Here is a 13,670-nt window from a genome sequence, read left to right as displayed (position 1 = left end):
CAGCCTGAGACAGATCATAGCTCAGCGTTCTGGCGAGCCAGCCAAAGCAAAGTCCACTTTCCATACACTTTCAGAGATGCTCATTGTGCAATGGGTGGGACAAACCCAGTAATTTGGCCAATAACTTTCTAGTTACGCAGCATTGGAGCAACTAACTATGCTCCACCAGTGAAGTCAAAAGTCAACGCTGTTTAATGAACTATGATGCTATGAGAATGAATGAGAAGAAAGTTGCGTCAAACTAAATTTGAACTACTGTTCTGTGTAGATCGAGAACAACACTACAAGCCGGAACTAATAATGCTGCACTTCAATCAATAAGGAACTTCAACTGACTAAAAAAAAATAATAATAATCATTCATACTCTTCAAACTGTTAATGTTGCACTTGCACACTCTTTAAAAAAGCAGTGTGAATCAGGGTGTCTGCATGTGTTAAACATGTGTCTCACTTCATCCATAGTAAAACAGGCTCTGCTCCAGTCCAGGGACGCACCAAGTTTCCTTAACTGATGATAGATTTCCTCTCCTTTCCTGACACAAAACCAGTGCATGTTTTTAGCAATGGTGACATAGCCAATACATGTACAGTAGTATATTCAAGCATATATGGACAAAGAGAGACTAGACTCACTCATGTTTCCATTTCCAAACCTCCTTTAAAAATTCTTCTCTAGTGAAGTCTTTTCTCCGTTTCCCAGTTTCCCGGAGCAGCATCCTCTCCACCACGGTCTGATTTGAAACATATGATATGACAATACAATGATTCAGTACCAAATACATACAGTAAGAGAACATTCCAAGTATGTTTATCCTACAATGATAGAAGCCTCTTGCAATACTACACTGTGATAGAATGGGGTGAAAAAGTGACTTACCTGTGTTGCTATTCCTGCATGATCACATCCAGGTACCCACAATACTCTCTGGCCCTGCATCCTTCTCCTTTTGAATCGAAGAAAGTAAAGTAAGTATAAATTACTTCTTATTGCCTAGAGCTGTCTTCACCAAAAGTTTGCTTCATCTGTCATCCAGCAACATTTTGCATCAGATATTGGCAATTACCATCGAACCAAAGCATCTTCTATAGCTACAGTCAGAGCATGTCCCAGATGCAGAGTCCCAGTTACATTTGGTGGAGGGATACACAGCACAAAATTCTGATCCACAGCATGAGATAATTTCGTCTGGCAAGGAAAAAAAACAAACACACGTCATACATTGTATGGCATCTGCGTGAGAGGGTAACTGCACTTTTTTGAATGCATTCTAATTTGGAATGTTCAGCAAATACGAGGTGGCTGAGACATCCGTCAACCGCAAAGAATACTCCATTTACATGTTATGACCTGCATATACACCAAGTATTCACGACATTGTTATTATAAGCGACGAGGATCTAGCTTTAGCTGTGCCGTGTTCATAGAAAGCTAACGAGCTTATGCAGCTATTGACATACTGAGCCGGTGAATTGCTACATTGCCTTTGAGTTGGTAAAAGTTAATTCTAAATTACAAATCATGTCTCTCCCTTGAATAATAAAAGGTTGTGTTTATACACCAAGAATTTAAGTCAACTTTGACATCCAACTTTGACCTCGAGATTGCGAGAAGGACATGAAAAGACGCTTGGTTTATTTTTTTTTTTTTTTACCTGCGTGAGGATTATGGTTGATCCTTTATCTGAACAGGAAAACATGAACATCCTATTAGTTGGCCTCCCAGTGAGAGTTAACATTGTACAGTAGGTGATTGTTTTATTATGTTGGTAGTATGTATAGTATTTCTCAAGTGAGTACACTTAGCAATACTGCTACTTGCTGAATCTGCTTATTACCCATTTTGTAAAATTTGTAGCTCATCCTCCATTTATACATTCAGGTTAAAAAATATAAGGTTCTAGATCATCATATGTCCCAAAGTAGTCGTTGTCGGCTCTCATGAAGTCTGCCATGATTAGTAGTAGTTGTTATTGTTGCACAAAATAGCGAAGCTTTCTGTATCATTAATGCGCCATCGTATGTGTAAAATGAGCAAAATACGTAAACATTGTGTTATTATGAATGTGATTGTTACTACATTACATTCATATTCACAGCGTGTATATAAAACATTAATGGAGATTTTTAGATGTGTTTTACAGCCCTTTTTAGGCTGATAGAGCGAATCACATTAATGGACTTAATTAGTGGACTCTTGCTGGTGTTTATTTAAGAATTAGAATGCATTAAAGGCCTACTGAAACCCACTACTATCGACCACGCAGTCTGATAGTTTATATATCAATGATGAAATCTTAACATTGCAACACATGCCAATAGGCCGGTATCGTTTACTAAATTGCAATTTTAAATTTCTCGCGAGGTATCCTGTTGAAAACGTCGCGGAATGATGACGTTTATGTTGACGCGTGTTTGTGACGTTATTGGTTGGAGCGGACATTTCAGCCCAGCACCACTCACGGCTAAAAGTCGTCTCTTTTCATCGCATAATTACACGGTATTTTGAACATCTGTGTTGCTGAATCTTTTGCAATTTGTTCAATTAATAATGGAGACTATAAAGAACAATGCTGTTGGTGGAAAGCGGTGGATTGCAGCTGCCTTAGCAACCGAAACACAGCCGGTGTTTCTTTGTTTGTTGTGAAGCTTTAACACAGAGTGGTCAAGCGAACATGTTTCTCTACCAAATGTCAACCAATTGTGTTATTAAATCGGCTCTCACCGGAAACTTCAGCGGATTATGCGACCTCCGCCTGCAGCTGTCAAAAAGGCAGCTGTGATCTTGGCTCCTCCATTGGCTTCTCTCAGAGACACTGGCGTTCACCGCAGCCCTCTGACTTTCAGGTATGACTTTATAATTTCACTAAAACACTATTAACACAATAAGCAGATAAAAGGATTTTCCAGAATTATCCTAGTAAATGTGTACATCTGAATCGCTGCCACTGACACGGCGCCTTTTTTTTTTTTGTGCTTCACTCTAACTTTCCTCATCCACGAATATTTCATCCTCGCTCAAATTAATGGGGAAATCGTCGCTTTCTCGGTAGGAATCGCTCTCGCTGCTGGTGGCTATGATTATAAACAATGTGAGGATGTGAGGAGCCCTCACACCGGGGACGTCACGCGCACATCGTCTACTACTTCCGGTACAGGCAAGGCTTTTTTATTAGCGACCAAAGGTTGCAAACTTTATCGTCGATGTTCTCTACTAAATTCTTTCAGCAAAAATATGGCAATATCGCGAAATGATCAAGTATGACACATAGAATGGACCTGCTATCCCAGTTTAAATAAGAAAATCTCATTTCAGTAGGCCTTTAAAAAGAAGAAAAACATCTGTTTTCGTCTCAAGGACTGTGGAAGACAGACAAAAGTGCAGTTTCCCTTTAACATTACATAGGAATGAGTTTGTTTGGTTTTTTTCTAAAAAAAAACATATATATTTTTTTCAATTCAAATACTACCCAGTCAAATGTGTATTTTGGCGGTCAATAACTTAAGTTGGTGAATTGACTTTAATACTTCGGAAAATATGTATTGTTTACATTTTTAACCAATACAAAGGCGTTACAATGGTGTCTGAACTGGCACTAAAAATATTTTCAAACTGTCATGCAAATGATTGTAGAAAACAAAACAAAAAACACAAACCAGAGATTTGTAATCTAATTTAGTGTAACAAAGTAATACATTAAAAAGTAAGAGATGAGATTCACAACCAATTGTCATAATTGCGGCAATACAAAACAGAAAACGTTTAAAAGAAAAAAATTACTTGCTTGTGTTGTAATTTTGATGCTCTTAATTCCGGGGGTCAATGAATACAAACTCACTTTCTGTAATTGTTATTGGTTTCAAATGAGGAAGTGCTGTGTTGTTATGGCTACAGGGTAGCGCTTGCAGCGTTATGAGGGCTGATGTTGGTGTGTTAAGGGTCAAGTCAAAAAAGAGTGTCAGACTGTGTGCTTCGCTACACATTACACATAAAAACATTTTGGATTCATTTTATTTTTTTATTTATTTCACCATAAATTTCAGTCCTATACAAAAATATCAAACATGTAATGTTTTATTTTGAAACTTTTGAAGGATTTTTGATTAGATACATTCAGGTTCAACTTAGTATAAAAGCTAATGCTATGCAAATTTATACTAATTGATGACTGTCACATCATTTGATCAAAGGGCCTTTAAAGGGTTAAAATAAAAAATAAAAAATAAAAACATTACATGTTTGGTATTTTTTGCTTAGGGCTGAAGTTGTTTGAGATATCTGAGCAGGGAAAGTAAACTAAAGTACAAGTAAAGTAAGGTAGACTTTCAGGTAACCAACCACTCGAGGTAAAAGAGCATGATCGGTCAATAATTAATTGCGCAAATTAATCTGCGTGGATACATGTATAAAGTGATATTTTTTGTGATTATTCACATGGGTTAATCTGTTAACTTTGACAGCCGTAAAAGATGGATGTACAGTGTGAATGTACATGTATTTAATGTGACAAGCGAGAAGTAAGAAAGTCCATGTGTTGTGTGGTATATTTGAAATATCTCACATGCTGCTCGGGGCTGAAGAATCTCTCTTTCTCCCACCACTGATACCATCTGGACTCCACATAATCTGGACTGTATACGGATGGGAGAGGCAAGGTTGTGTCTGCAAATATAAATGCTGTAAGAACACTTTTTTTAAGGACAAAGAGGTAAAGGTGCAAAAACTTTAAAAACATAGAAATTATCCAAAACCCTCAACCATGAAGCTGGCTTTTTGTGTCAAACAATTTAAGCTTTTGATACATCAACCACAGAGTTGCTGTGGATTATTTTTTATTAAATATGGTTCATTTTTATTCTATCTTAATCACTGCTCCATTTTGCATGTGCAAAGAGACTCAAAAAAAGTGAATATGTATGCACATAACTTTATTCATTATTGATGCCCTGAATATGTGATTACAGCATTTGAATATGCAGTTTTCCTGTTGAATGTGTTTTATTGTGTTTGTGTATTTTTGGTTTTGGGTCCGTTTTGTGTTTGGTGCTCCATTGATATGCCCAAGTAATGCTGTAAAAACACATACTACAGACCTTTCTTTGACCCAGGCGGTATATGAGCAGTGTAGAGAATCCTCTCCTTCTCGGTCCATTTCACAAGTTCTTCATCAGCTTTCTAAAACCAAAACCCATCACATATTACGTTATAAAAATGGCAAAACATTTCACTCATTTCATTTATAGCAAATAATATCCTAATTAGAGATTCTCAAACTTTTTGCACCAAGAACCAACTCAGAAAACACTTGGCTCTCCAAGTATATCCATAATGACCAACAATAAAATACAGTAGTGTAGGAGGTCTAAATATTCATAAAAAAACAAGGCAGGGTTTTTATTTAACAATTATATTAAATACTTTGACCAATTTAATATTACACACAGTTTGAACAGTAACGTCCTTGAATTTAAGTGATTTTTTTGGTGTACCACAGTTTGAGAATACATCCATCCATCCATTTTCTACCGCTTATTCCCTTTCGGGGTCGCGGGGGGCGCTGGCGCCTATCTCAGCTACAATCGGGCGGAAGGCGGGGTACACCCTGGACAAGTCGCCACCTTATTGCAGGGCCAACACAGATAGACAGACAACATTCACACTCACATTCACACACTAGGGCCAATTTAGTGTTGCCAATCAACCTATCCCCAGGTGCATGTCTTTGGAAGTGGGAGGAAGCCGGAGTACCCGGAGGGAACCCACGCATTCACGGGGAGAACATGCAAACTCCACACAGTTTGAGAATCGTTGATCGAAAAATACAGTTTAAGTACACTTACATTGTGTTGAGTTGACAATATGGCATTTTCCCTCTGTTTTCTCCGCTTCTGTTTCTCAGCTTGAAGACGCAGATGTGAATTTGACTTGGCAGTCGGTGATGTTAAAGGCTTGTTTGAGATACTGGAGCACAGTCGAATAGTTTCTCTCTGTGCCAGTCTTTGAACACGAATTGACCCCCACATCCCTAAATAACAGGCCGCTGTGGTTCCATAAACAAGAAGGTATGCAGTACGGTGTGTATATATATATATATATATATATATATATATATATATATATATATATATATATATATATATATATATATATATATATATATATATATATATATATACACACAATTTAAAAAGTCTGTATTTCTGAACTGGGATCTCATATTTACATACTTACTTGTCCAGGGTGTACACTGCCTTCCCACTGAGTGCAGCTGGGACAGGCTCCTGCTCCCCGCAACCCCGAGGGGGACAAGCGGTAGAAATGGATGGTTCGACTTGTACTTTCTCAAGTGTCCAACAATATCTTCGAGAACCTTTCATTTACTTAAATGCTCTATATTACTACGCTATAATATGATGTAGTTACACATTTAAAATCAACTCAACAGTCACGCGATGAAGAAGTAATTTTTAAAATAAGTTGTTGAAATGTCACAGCGAGAATGTTCTTTGTCCTTTTTGACAGAACGGAAAACAGGAAGTCAAACCTGTCCGTCTACAAATATCTTCCCCATCCTATCCTGTTAGATAACAACGAAACAGAAATAAAACATCCGGATGTTTTTCAAAATAATACAAGTGTAGCGAGGTGCAGGTAGGTAAAATTAAATATAAACTCATTGATCTCTCGTGTAGCATACAGTTAGATTTATAACACAAAATTGTGACTGCATACTGTGCGTGTTTTCTTATATGGGCAGGAATGTTTGTGATGTATGTAGAATTGGATACACTTCCGTTTTCAACATGGCCTAATTGTTATGTCTTGATCTCTGACTATATTGGTTGTCCACATCCCATCAGAGTACGAATCCATCCGCCCTCCTTTCATATTAATCTTCTGTTTACAATATCTTGTAATTTAGGAATACGGACAGCGGTGGGAATTGACTGTCGGACGCCAAAGCAGTACTTGTCGTAAAAGTTAGCTAACGTTGGCGTGAGCAAAGCAGCTACAGGGATGGCGGAGGTTCCTGGGACGTCAAGTGAGACGATAACGGAGACTATTCAAACCAGCACGCCGCCACCACCCCAACAGGTAAACCCCAAAAAGTTTACGTAAGACATGTTTTTTTTCTCCAATACGCGTTGTAATGGTTTATACGCCCTTCAGCTGCCAACTCAAACGAGGCCTGTCTGTAGCCTGTGTATGTGTGTGTATGTGTGTATGTGTGTATGTGTGTGTGTGTGTGTGTGTGTGTGTGTGTGTGTGTGTGTGTGTGTGTGTGTGTGTGTGTAAAACAACATTTAATGGGACGGCATGACTCAAATGGTAGTTGTGGCTCAGATGGTAGCAACTTGAGGGTACCAGGTTCGATTCCAGCTTCCACCTTCTTAGTCATGGCCGGTGTGTCTTTGGGCAAGACACTTCACCCACATTTCTCCCAGTGTCACTCACATTAGTGTATGAATGTAATGAATGTTTGGCGGCGGTGAAAGGGGACATAGGTGCAAATTGGCAGCCATGCTTTCGTCAGTCTACCCCAGGGTAGATGTGGCTACAAATGTAGCTTACCACCATCAATGTGTGAATGTGGATGGATGAATGATGGGTTCTCTGTTTTCTGTAAAGTGCTTTGAGTGTCTAGAAAAGCGCTATATAAATTGAATCCATTATTATTACAGTATTTATAGAAGCCGCACTCACAACATTTTTGAAGAAAAAAATATGTTCACATATATTAGCCACACTGGAATATAAACCGCAGATATATACGTTGCAAAATTAGTTATTTACACAGTCAGATTCTGTAAATGTTAATTTTCATACCTTATTCGTTTCCAATCGGTGCCTGTTACACGGCAAAAAAATGGATAATCAAACAAAACAGAACTCAACATCATGGACCCACTACCTCTTCAATCAGGTAAACAAACTCAAGAACTCCACTGTGACGTTTTGGTGACTTTACTAAGAAATGTGCGTAATTGAAACAACACAAAAATAATGCTGTTGTAAGTTAATTATACTAACAGACACTCGCAAACATGTTAGCATATTAGCTATTGCTAACGACTAAGAAGGATATTCGTTAAGAAATTATCGATGTCGGTGCCATTATCGAATCCTCTTATCAAAACAATTCCTTATCGAATCTCTTATCGAATCCAGGTAGGTTGTTGTGTGTGCACCTTGTGTGTGCACTGAGTTCCAAAAGCCGTAGATGTTATAGGACTGGGCAGGCACGCTGTTTATATGGAGGAAAGGCGGACGTGACTGAGGACAGCATGCGGATGTTAAAGGGTGAAGGTTTCAGGTGAGAGAGGACGCTAAAGGCACGCCAGCAGTGAACGTATAGTGCTGTTATGTGCGTGGTAAATAAAAAAAATTGCCGACAAACACACCACGGACATGGACGAGGTGCCGCTCACTTTCGACATCCCGTTGAAGCTCACTGTGGAGAAGAAGGGGACCAGCACGGTAGAGAATCGATACGCACAACGGGGCAAGAGAAGTCGGCTTTTACTGTTGTGCTAGCTTGCTATGCTAATGGACAAAAACTGCCACCTATAATGATTTCCAAGGGGAAGACGCTGCCGAAAGAAAAGTTTCCATCTGAAGTCATGATTAAGGCATGACGAAGGAACTCCTTACATGGGTGTAAACAGGACGTTCAGAGTGAAGTTGTGAGCGTCATGGGAGCGATGGATGACAGACAAAAACAGCTTCACCAAAACTGGGAGGCAGCGTCGGGCGAGTTACGCCACAATTTGTGAATGGATCGTGGATGCTTGAACTAACTTGTGTTTGCGCTGTTGTTCGAGCTTTCGCAAAAGCCAGCATTTTTTCCGAGGAGCCCCACGGCAAGGAGACTGACTTTGAAAATGATGAGAAGGAATCTCGCGTGTTTGATGGAGAACTTGCCCAGCTGTTCATTTCGGACACAGAAGATGAGGACTTTGATGGATTTGTTGATGAGGATTGATCAAAAAATAATGTGAGTACATTGATAAATAATTCAATAAAGTACAACCAAACTCAGCTTTCCTCCTGCTGCCTTTTGGGGCGGTATAGCTTGGTTGGTAGAGTGGCCGTGCCAGCAACTTGAGGGTTCCAGGTTCGATCCCTGCTTCAGCCATCCTAGTCACTGCCGTTGTGTCCTTGGGCAAGATGCTTTACCCACCTGCTCCCAGTGCCACCCACAGTGGTTTAAATGTAACTTAGATATTGAGTTTCACTTTGTAAAGCACTTTGAGTCACTAGAGAAAAGCGCTACATAAATATAATTTACTTCAGTTTTTGAAACAGCGTCCATGCATGCTAACGTATGTTTTAAGACAGCGTACACAGCAAAAAGTCCAGTGTTGAATTAACTCTCACAGAGTTGATTTTAACACTTTTTCAGGGTTAAATTAACACTTTCAAAATAGTTGAACATTTTACACTCGGCCAGAGTTCTTCCTTTAACTCACAAAACAGAGTTAAAATAACACTGAATGATTAGACAAATAACACTGCTCTGAGTTACTTTTCTATATTTAGGTAGTGTTAGTTTAACTCCATGAAGTGTCATTCATTGACATTAATATAATGTTAAAATAAATTATGCAAATGAATTCCAATGAACATTATCATTTTCAACAATCATTTATTTTTGCCACACAGTCATTAATACAGTTGACCTAAAACATAATGAATGAAGGTAAAATGTACAAACTTTCATCTGAAACATTGCATGAGCTTTGGATATCAAATGGTTTGTGAAATTTAAGCTCAGACATTTTTATTATAAACCTTTGCTCACTTTGTGATACCCTGAATGCATGATAATGACAATCAAAATTATCTGTGAATAGCTTGATTGTCATAAAAAAAATGTGGTCTTCAACCAAAAGTATATCACGTATTTGACAAAAGACTGGAATGTCTTCTTCCATTGCACTGCAAACAACAAGCCCAACTTTATATTCATCAAAATGTGCTTTGAAAAGTTCATCAAATGCCCCAAGGGAGCGGTTTGCCTGGCATGGGATGAGATGCTTATCCATGGCAATGTAAAAGCTGTCCATCTTGCTCTTCTGACGGCCAACAGCGAGGAGGTATGGCTGCCGTCCCTGCTGGTTGCGGAGATGCTCCTCCATACTGCAGCATGACTTAGGTTGAGATAAGGAAACTAAGTATTAGACACCAGAATATTGTGCTGCCACAAAAAAACAACATTATTAAAGTCATTATTCAAACATCCTCTCAATCTCAGTGCAAAGATAGGAATGAGTGTTAAGACTTAATTTAAGTTTCATTCACTTTTTAACTGCCTTCATTTTCACATGTGGCTAAGAACATGACACATGACAAGTAGTTATCACTTTCATAATATTACCTTATGAAAGACAACAAGTCTCTCAATGGCATCACATGCACTGATTTTTGGAGACTTCGGTCCTCCTGGTGGTGGTGGAAAGAGATGTATGAGCAACAACAGGGAGGCCATTTCATGGTCGTAAGCTGAGGACAAAGATTCACAAGAATTAACTCAAGAATTTTCAAATTTCCTCCATCTACTGTTCATATTTATTCCAAATATCAGATACATTTTCAGAGATACAGGAGATACTTTAAAACAAGAAAAACAAATACAACTCACATGTTGCCTCATCACTTCCAATGGAACATTCTGCTGACTGTAACAAGCGCCGCAACTCTGGTGTTGAAGTAAGTCGCTTAGCCTCTTTTATGATGTTTGGTTTGAAGAACACACCCCACTTCTGAAGCAGCCTGGAGGATGTCTCATCATCAAATAGGAGAATGAAGTCTTGCTCCACCTTTAAGAAAGAAGATATTTAACTACCACCGAAGGAAATACTTTCAAATGTCAGGCTGCTCCAAACATCTCATTCCAAACTTACCAATCCTTTTGTATCCAAGAATCTTGGGAAGATGGAGAGAGTATCACCACTTGTACCTGGGTCATTAACAAGCTTCTGACGGTGCTGAAATGTCTCTCTCATCTTCTGGAGAATCACGGAATTGTCTGTGGTGTGGTTGAGCAAAGATACTGCCTCTTGACAAGCATCCCCATCAAGCTGACTGTCGACATTGACAATCCTGTGGAACTTTGGGCCTCCTGAAGAAAGGTTCAAAGGGCTACTTGGTGGCGCCTCAGATCCACGCCAAATTTTCCTTTGGACTGTTTTCAGACGCCAAGAAATGTATCCTGTGCTACTAGCAGCATCATAGAAGTGTTCCTGAAATGAAAAAAGATTAAATTCATTGTCATACTTAGTTCATGAGAAATCTCAGAGAATTCATATCAGTGCTATGCACATAGCATCAGGGCCAAAAATTGCAATTATTGAAATAAATGTTGATGCAAGAATGACATGAAAATAGTCATATAAATAATAAAAATAAGAATTACACAGCCTTTCTTGGTGTATGGATCCTTGAGAGACGGGAACAGTGTCACTATGCCAAGAGCATATTCCTCTCTGACTGCCTTAGTGGGGAGGTTTCTGATAGAGATATCAAATTTTTAATCTAGATCCATGTAATGGCCATGTTGTTATCAAGCACAAAAAAATAGAATGTAAAAACATACATACCCATGACTATCAATCATGTGAGCCACCAGTATGTTGACCATTTGTCGTCTTGTGATATCTGTTAGGGTTTCTGTTGTTTGGTACTCCTGAAGTACTGGCGGTGGCCAGACTTGTCTTTTAACACAGCTTCAATCAACTGATAAAAAACAAAAACATGAAAATGCAAAATATGGTGATAAACAGCTATTCTTGACACGCAAAAACTGTTTTAATGTGTAAAAAAACCTCAAGAGAATCAAGCTTTGTTCAAACCTGTTTAGCTGATGTTGCATCATGCTTATTCTCTTTTCGCTGTCTCTTATGAGGGATCTCATCCATGGTAAGAGTTTCGCTTGAGTTGAAGCTAGAGTCAGAGATCTCAGATGCAGAGGACAAGTACAGGTCTGAAAATTCTAAAGGAATAAAAAAAAAAACATTTGATAATTTTATTCAGTAGTGTACAGAGTGCCTGATAATACATGATTTTATATCTCACCCTGGCTTGAGAATATTGTCAGCACCACATTGCCTTGTCCAACCAGGTCGCTGAATATTTCCGCATCAACTTCTGTCCCTGTTGCATCCTTGTACATAATGCTTGCATCGGGTGGCAGGCAAAATCTCTCAATGACTGGAAAACAGTATGAGAAAATTGTGATTTATGTGCATTATGTGCAGTGTCATTTGTCTCACAGCAAATGACTGTTCAAGTTAGATGGAGTCATCCACTGCTGATTTTTTCCCTCAAGTAACCCTGACACTTCTTAAGTCCAAATTTAAAAGATAAGTATTTGCTTTTCTCAGTTAACTGTTCTTGTGTATAAAATGCTTTACATTCTAGGTGGCACACATGTTGAGTAAATTATCCCCATTTATAAAGGAATCTGCTTCAGGCATGTAAAGACACCAGAGTATACAACATGAGGTTTTTAAAGAAAGTAGGTCTATTTTTAAACAGTTTTTAAGGCATGATTAAGTAAATTGAAACACCTTTTTCATGGAATTGGAGAAAGTCAAATTGTCCCTCAACGTCATCCAGCTTCACATACTTCTGCTGTTGGTTGTACTTCACCTGGACCAGCATCTTCCCTGAGACATGCAAAACATATATTAAAGAAAGTAAATATTTAAAGAAAGAACAGTTTAGAGGTCAATGTGTCACAGTAAAGGATAAGATTTGTTAATATTTTGCAGGGGCCTCTATCAATAATTTTCTTTTTCATTCCTAAATGATTGCTTTATAATATATATATATATATATATATATATATATATATATATATATATATATATATATATATACATATATACATGAGACAGAGAGAGGGAGATAATTTTGAAAGGGATCACAATTGAATATTGTAATTTAAACTAAATGTTAGAGCAGTAACAGTAATTTCTACAACAGAAAAGTCACAATATCATCTGAACAATATCTCACTGGAAACAAGTCATTTTAATCATATTCCTGTTGTCACAATATTGAATAATTTCAAAATAGGATTAAAAACACAGCAAAAAAGAAAAAAAAAAGTTATTCTTCCTGTCCTATCTCTTTCCTCCTTTCTCAGCTGTTTATGTGGCAGTGAGGGCTGGTTGGCTCTGCCAGCAGAAACTTTTAACACAATAATTTCAGTGGCGAGTTATGGTTAACAGAAAGTATAAGGACAACGACTGCTAGATTGTTTGCTACAGCTTAAAGATGAGCTAGCATGCTGTGCCAGAGGATAAATGAGAGATGGAGGAGCAAACGGATTAAAAAGTATTTCACATGTTTGCGCAGGTTTTACAGATGTTTATACTCGAGGAGGTTTTTCTTCACATACAGTACTTACAGTTAGATGTCGTCAAACTGATGTTACAGTTACTGTCATTTCACGGGATCCACCGTAACCTCTGCTCTGCTGCTCACTGACGTGCGTGTGTTTCTGTGCCCCTGAGAACAGAGGAGAGGCTGCAGCTATATTAATTTGTACCAAATCAAGAAATAAACTAACAATCAGTTCTTACATTTATATATTCCTAGGTCAAGACAGATTCAGATGCTTGTAAAGGCCCTGGTATGAATTAAATACTAAATTAAATTAAATCT

At 38.3% G+C, this 13,670-nt stretch overlaps 2 protein-coding genes and 1 long non-coding RNA gene across 6 annotated transcripts in view; 1 reads left to right on the top strand and 2 right to left on the bottom strand.

Annotated features, from left to right (window-relative positions):
* vars2 (valyl-tRNA synthetase 2, mitochondrial) overlaps positions 1-6,573 on the bottom strand; it is an 83,013-nt gene extending 76,440 nt beyond the window's left edge. Inside the window, exons 1-8 of one of the 3 annotated variants that reach the window (XM_061908301.1) lie at positions 6,231-6,573; positions 5,840-6,039; positions 5,093-5,174; positions 4,561-4,661; positions 1,066-1,187; positions 879-945; positions 635-732; positions 453-534 (exon numbers count right to left, since the gene is read on the bottom strand). In XM_061908301.1, coding sequence (XP_061764285.1) covers positions 453-534; positions 635-732; positions 879-945; positions 1,066-1,187; positions 4,561-4,661; positions 5,093-5,174; positions 5,840-6,022 — 735 coding nt within the window. In that variant the 5' untranslated portion in view covers positions 6,023-6,039; positions 6,231-6,573. The remainder of the gene's footprint in view (positions 1-452; positions 535-634; positions 733-878; positions 946-1,065; positions 1,188-4,560; positions 4,662-5,092; positions 5,175-5,839; positions 6,040-6,230) is intronic. The other 2 variants (XM_061908299.1, XM_061908300.1) reach the window with 2 other exon arrangements.
* Positions 6,526-13,670, top strand: part of ppp1r11 (protein phosphatase 1, regulatory (inhibitor) subunit 11) — a 36,962-nt gene continuing 29,817 nt past the window's right edge. Inside the window, exons 1-2 of one of the 2 annotated variants that reach the window (XM_061908303.1) lie at positions 6,526-6,650; positions 6,922-7,094. In XM_061908303.1, coding sequence (XP_061764287.1) covers positions 7,017-7,094 — 78 coding nt within the window. In that variant the 5' untranslated portion in view covers positions 6,526-6,650; positions 6,922-7,016. Of the gene's footprint in view, positions 6,651-6,804; positions 7,095-13,670 lie in introns of those variants that run through there. The other variant, XM_061908302.1, reaches the window with a different exon arrangement.
* On the bottom strand, positions 9,660-10,912 carry LOC133557649 (uncharacterized). The gene is made up of 3 exons (XR_009807814.1): positions 10,642-10,912; positions 10,378-10,502; positions 9,660-10,150 (listed from the first exon to the last, which is right to left on the bottom strand). It is a non-coding gene; the product is annotated as an uncharacterized LOC133557649 (long non-coding RNA).

Source organism: Nerophis ophidion, linkage group LG08, assembly GCF_033978795.1.
Source record: "Nerophis ophidion isolate RoL-2023_Sa linkage group LG08, RoL_Noph_v1.0, whole genome shotgun sequence".
NCBI lineage: Eukaryota > Metazoa > Chordata > Actinopteri > Syngnathiformes > Syngnathidae > Nerophis > Nerophis ophidion.
Note: the sequence above shows the minus strand (reverse complement) of the source record. Positions and strands in the feature narration are given on the sequence as shown.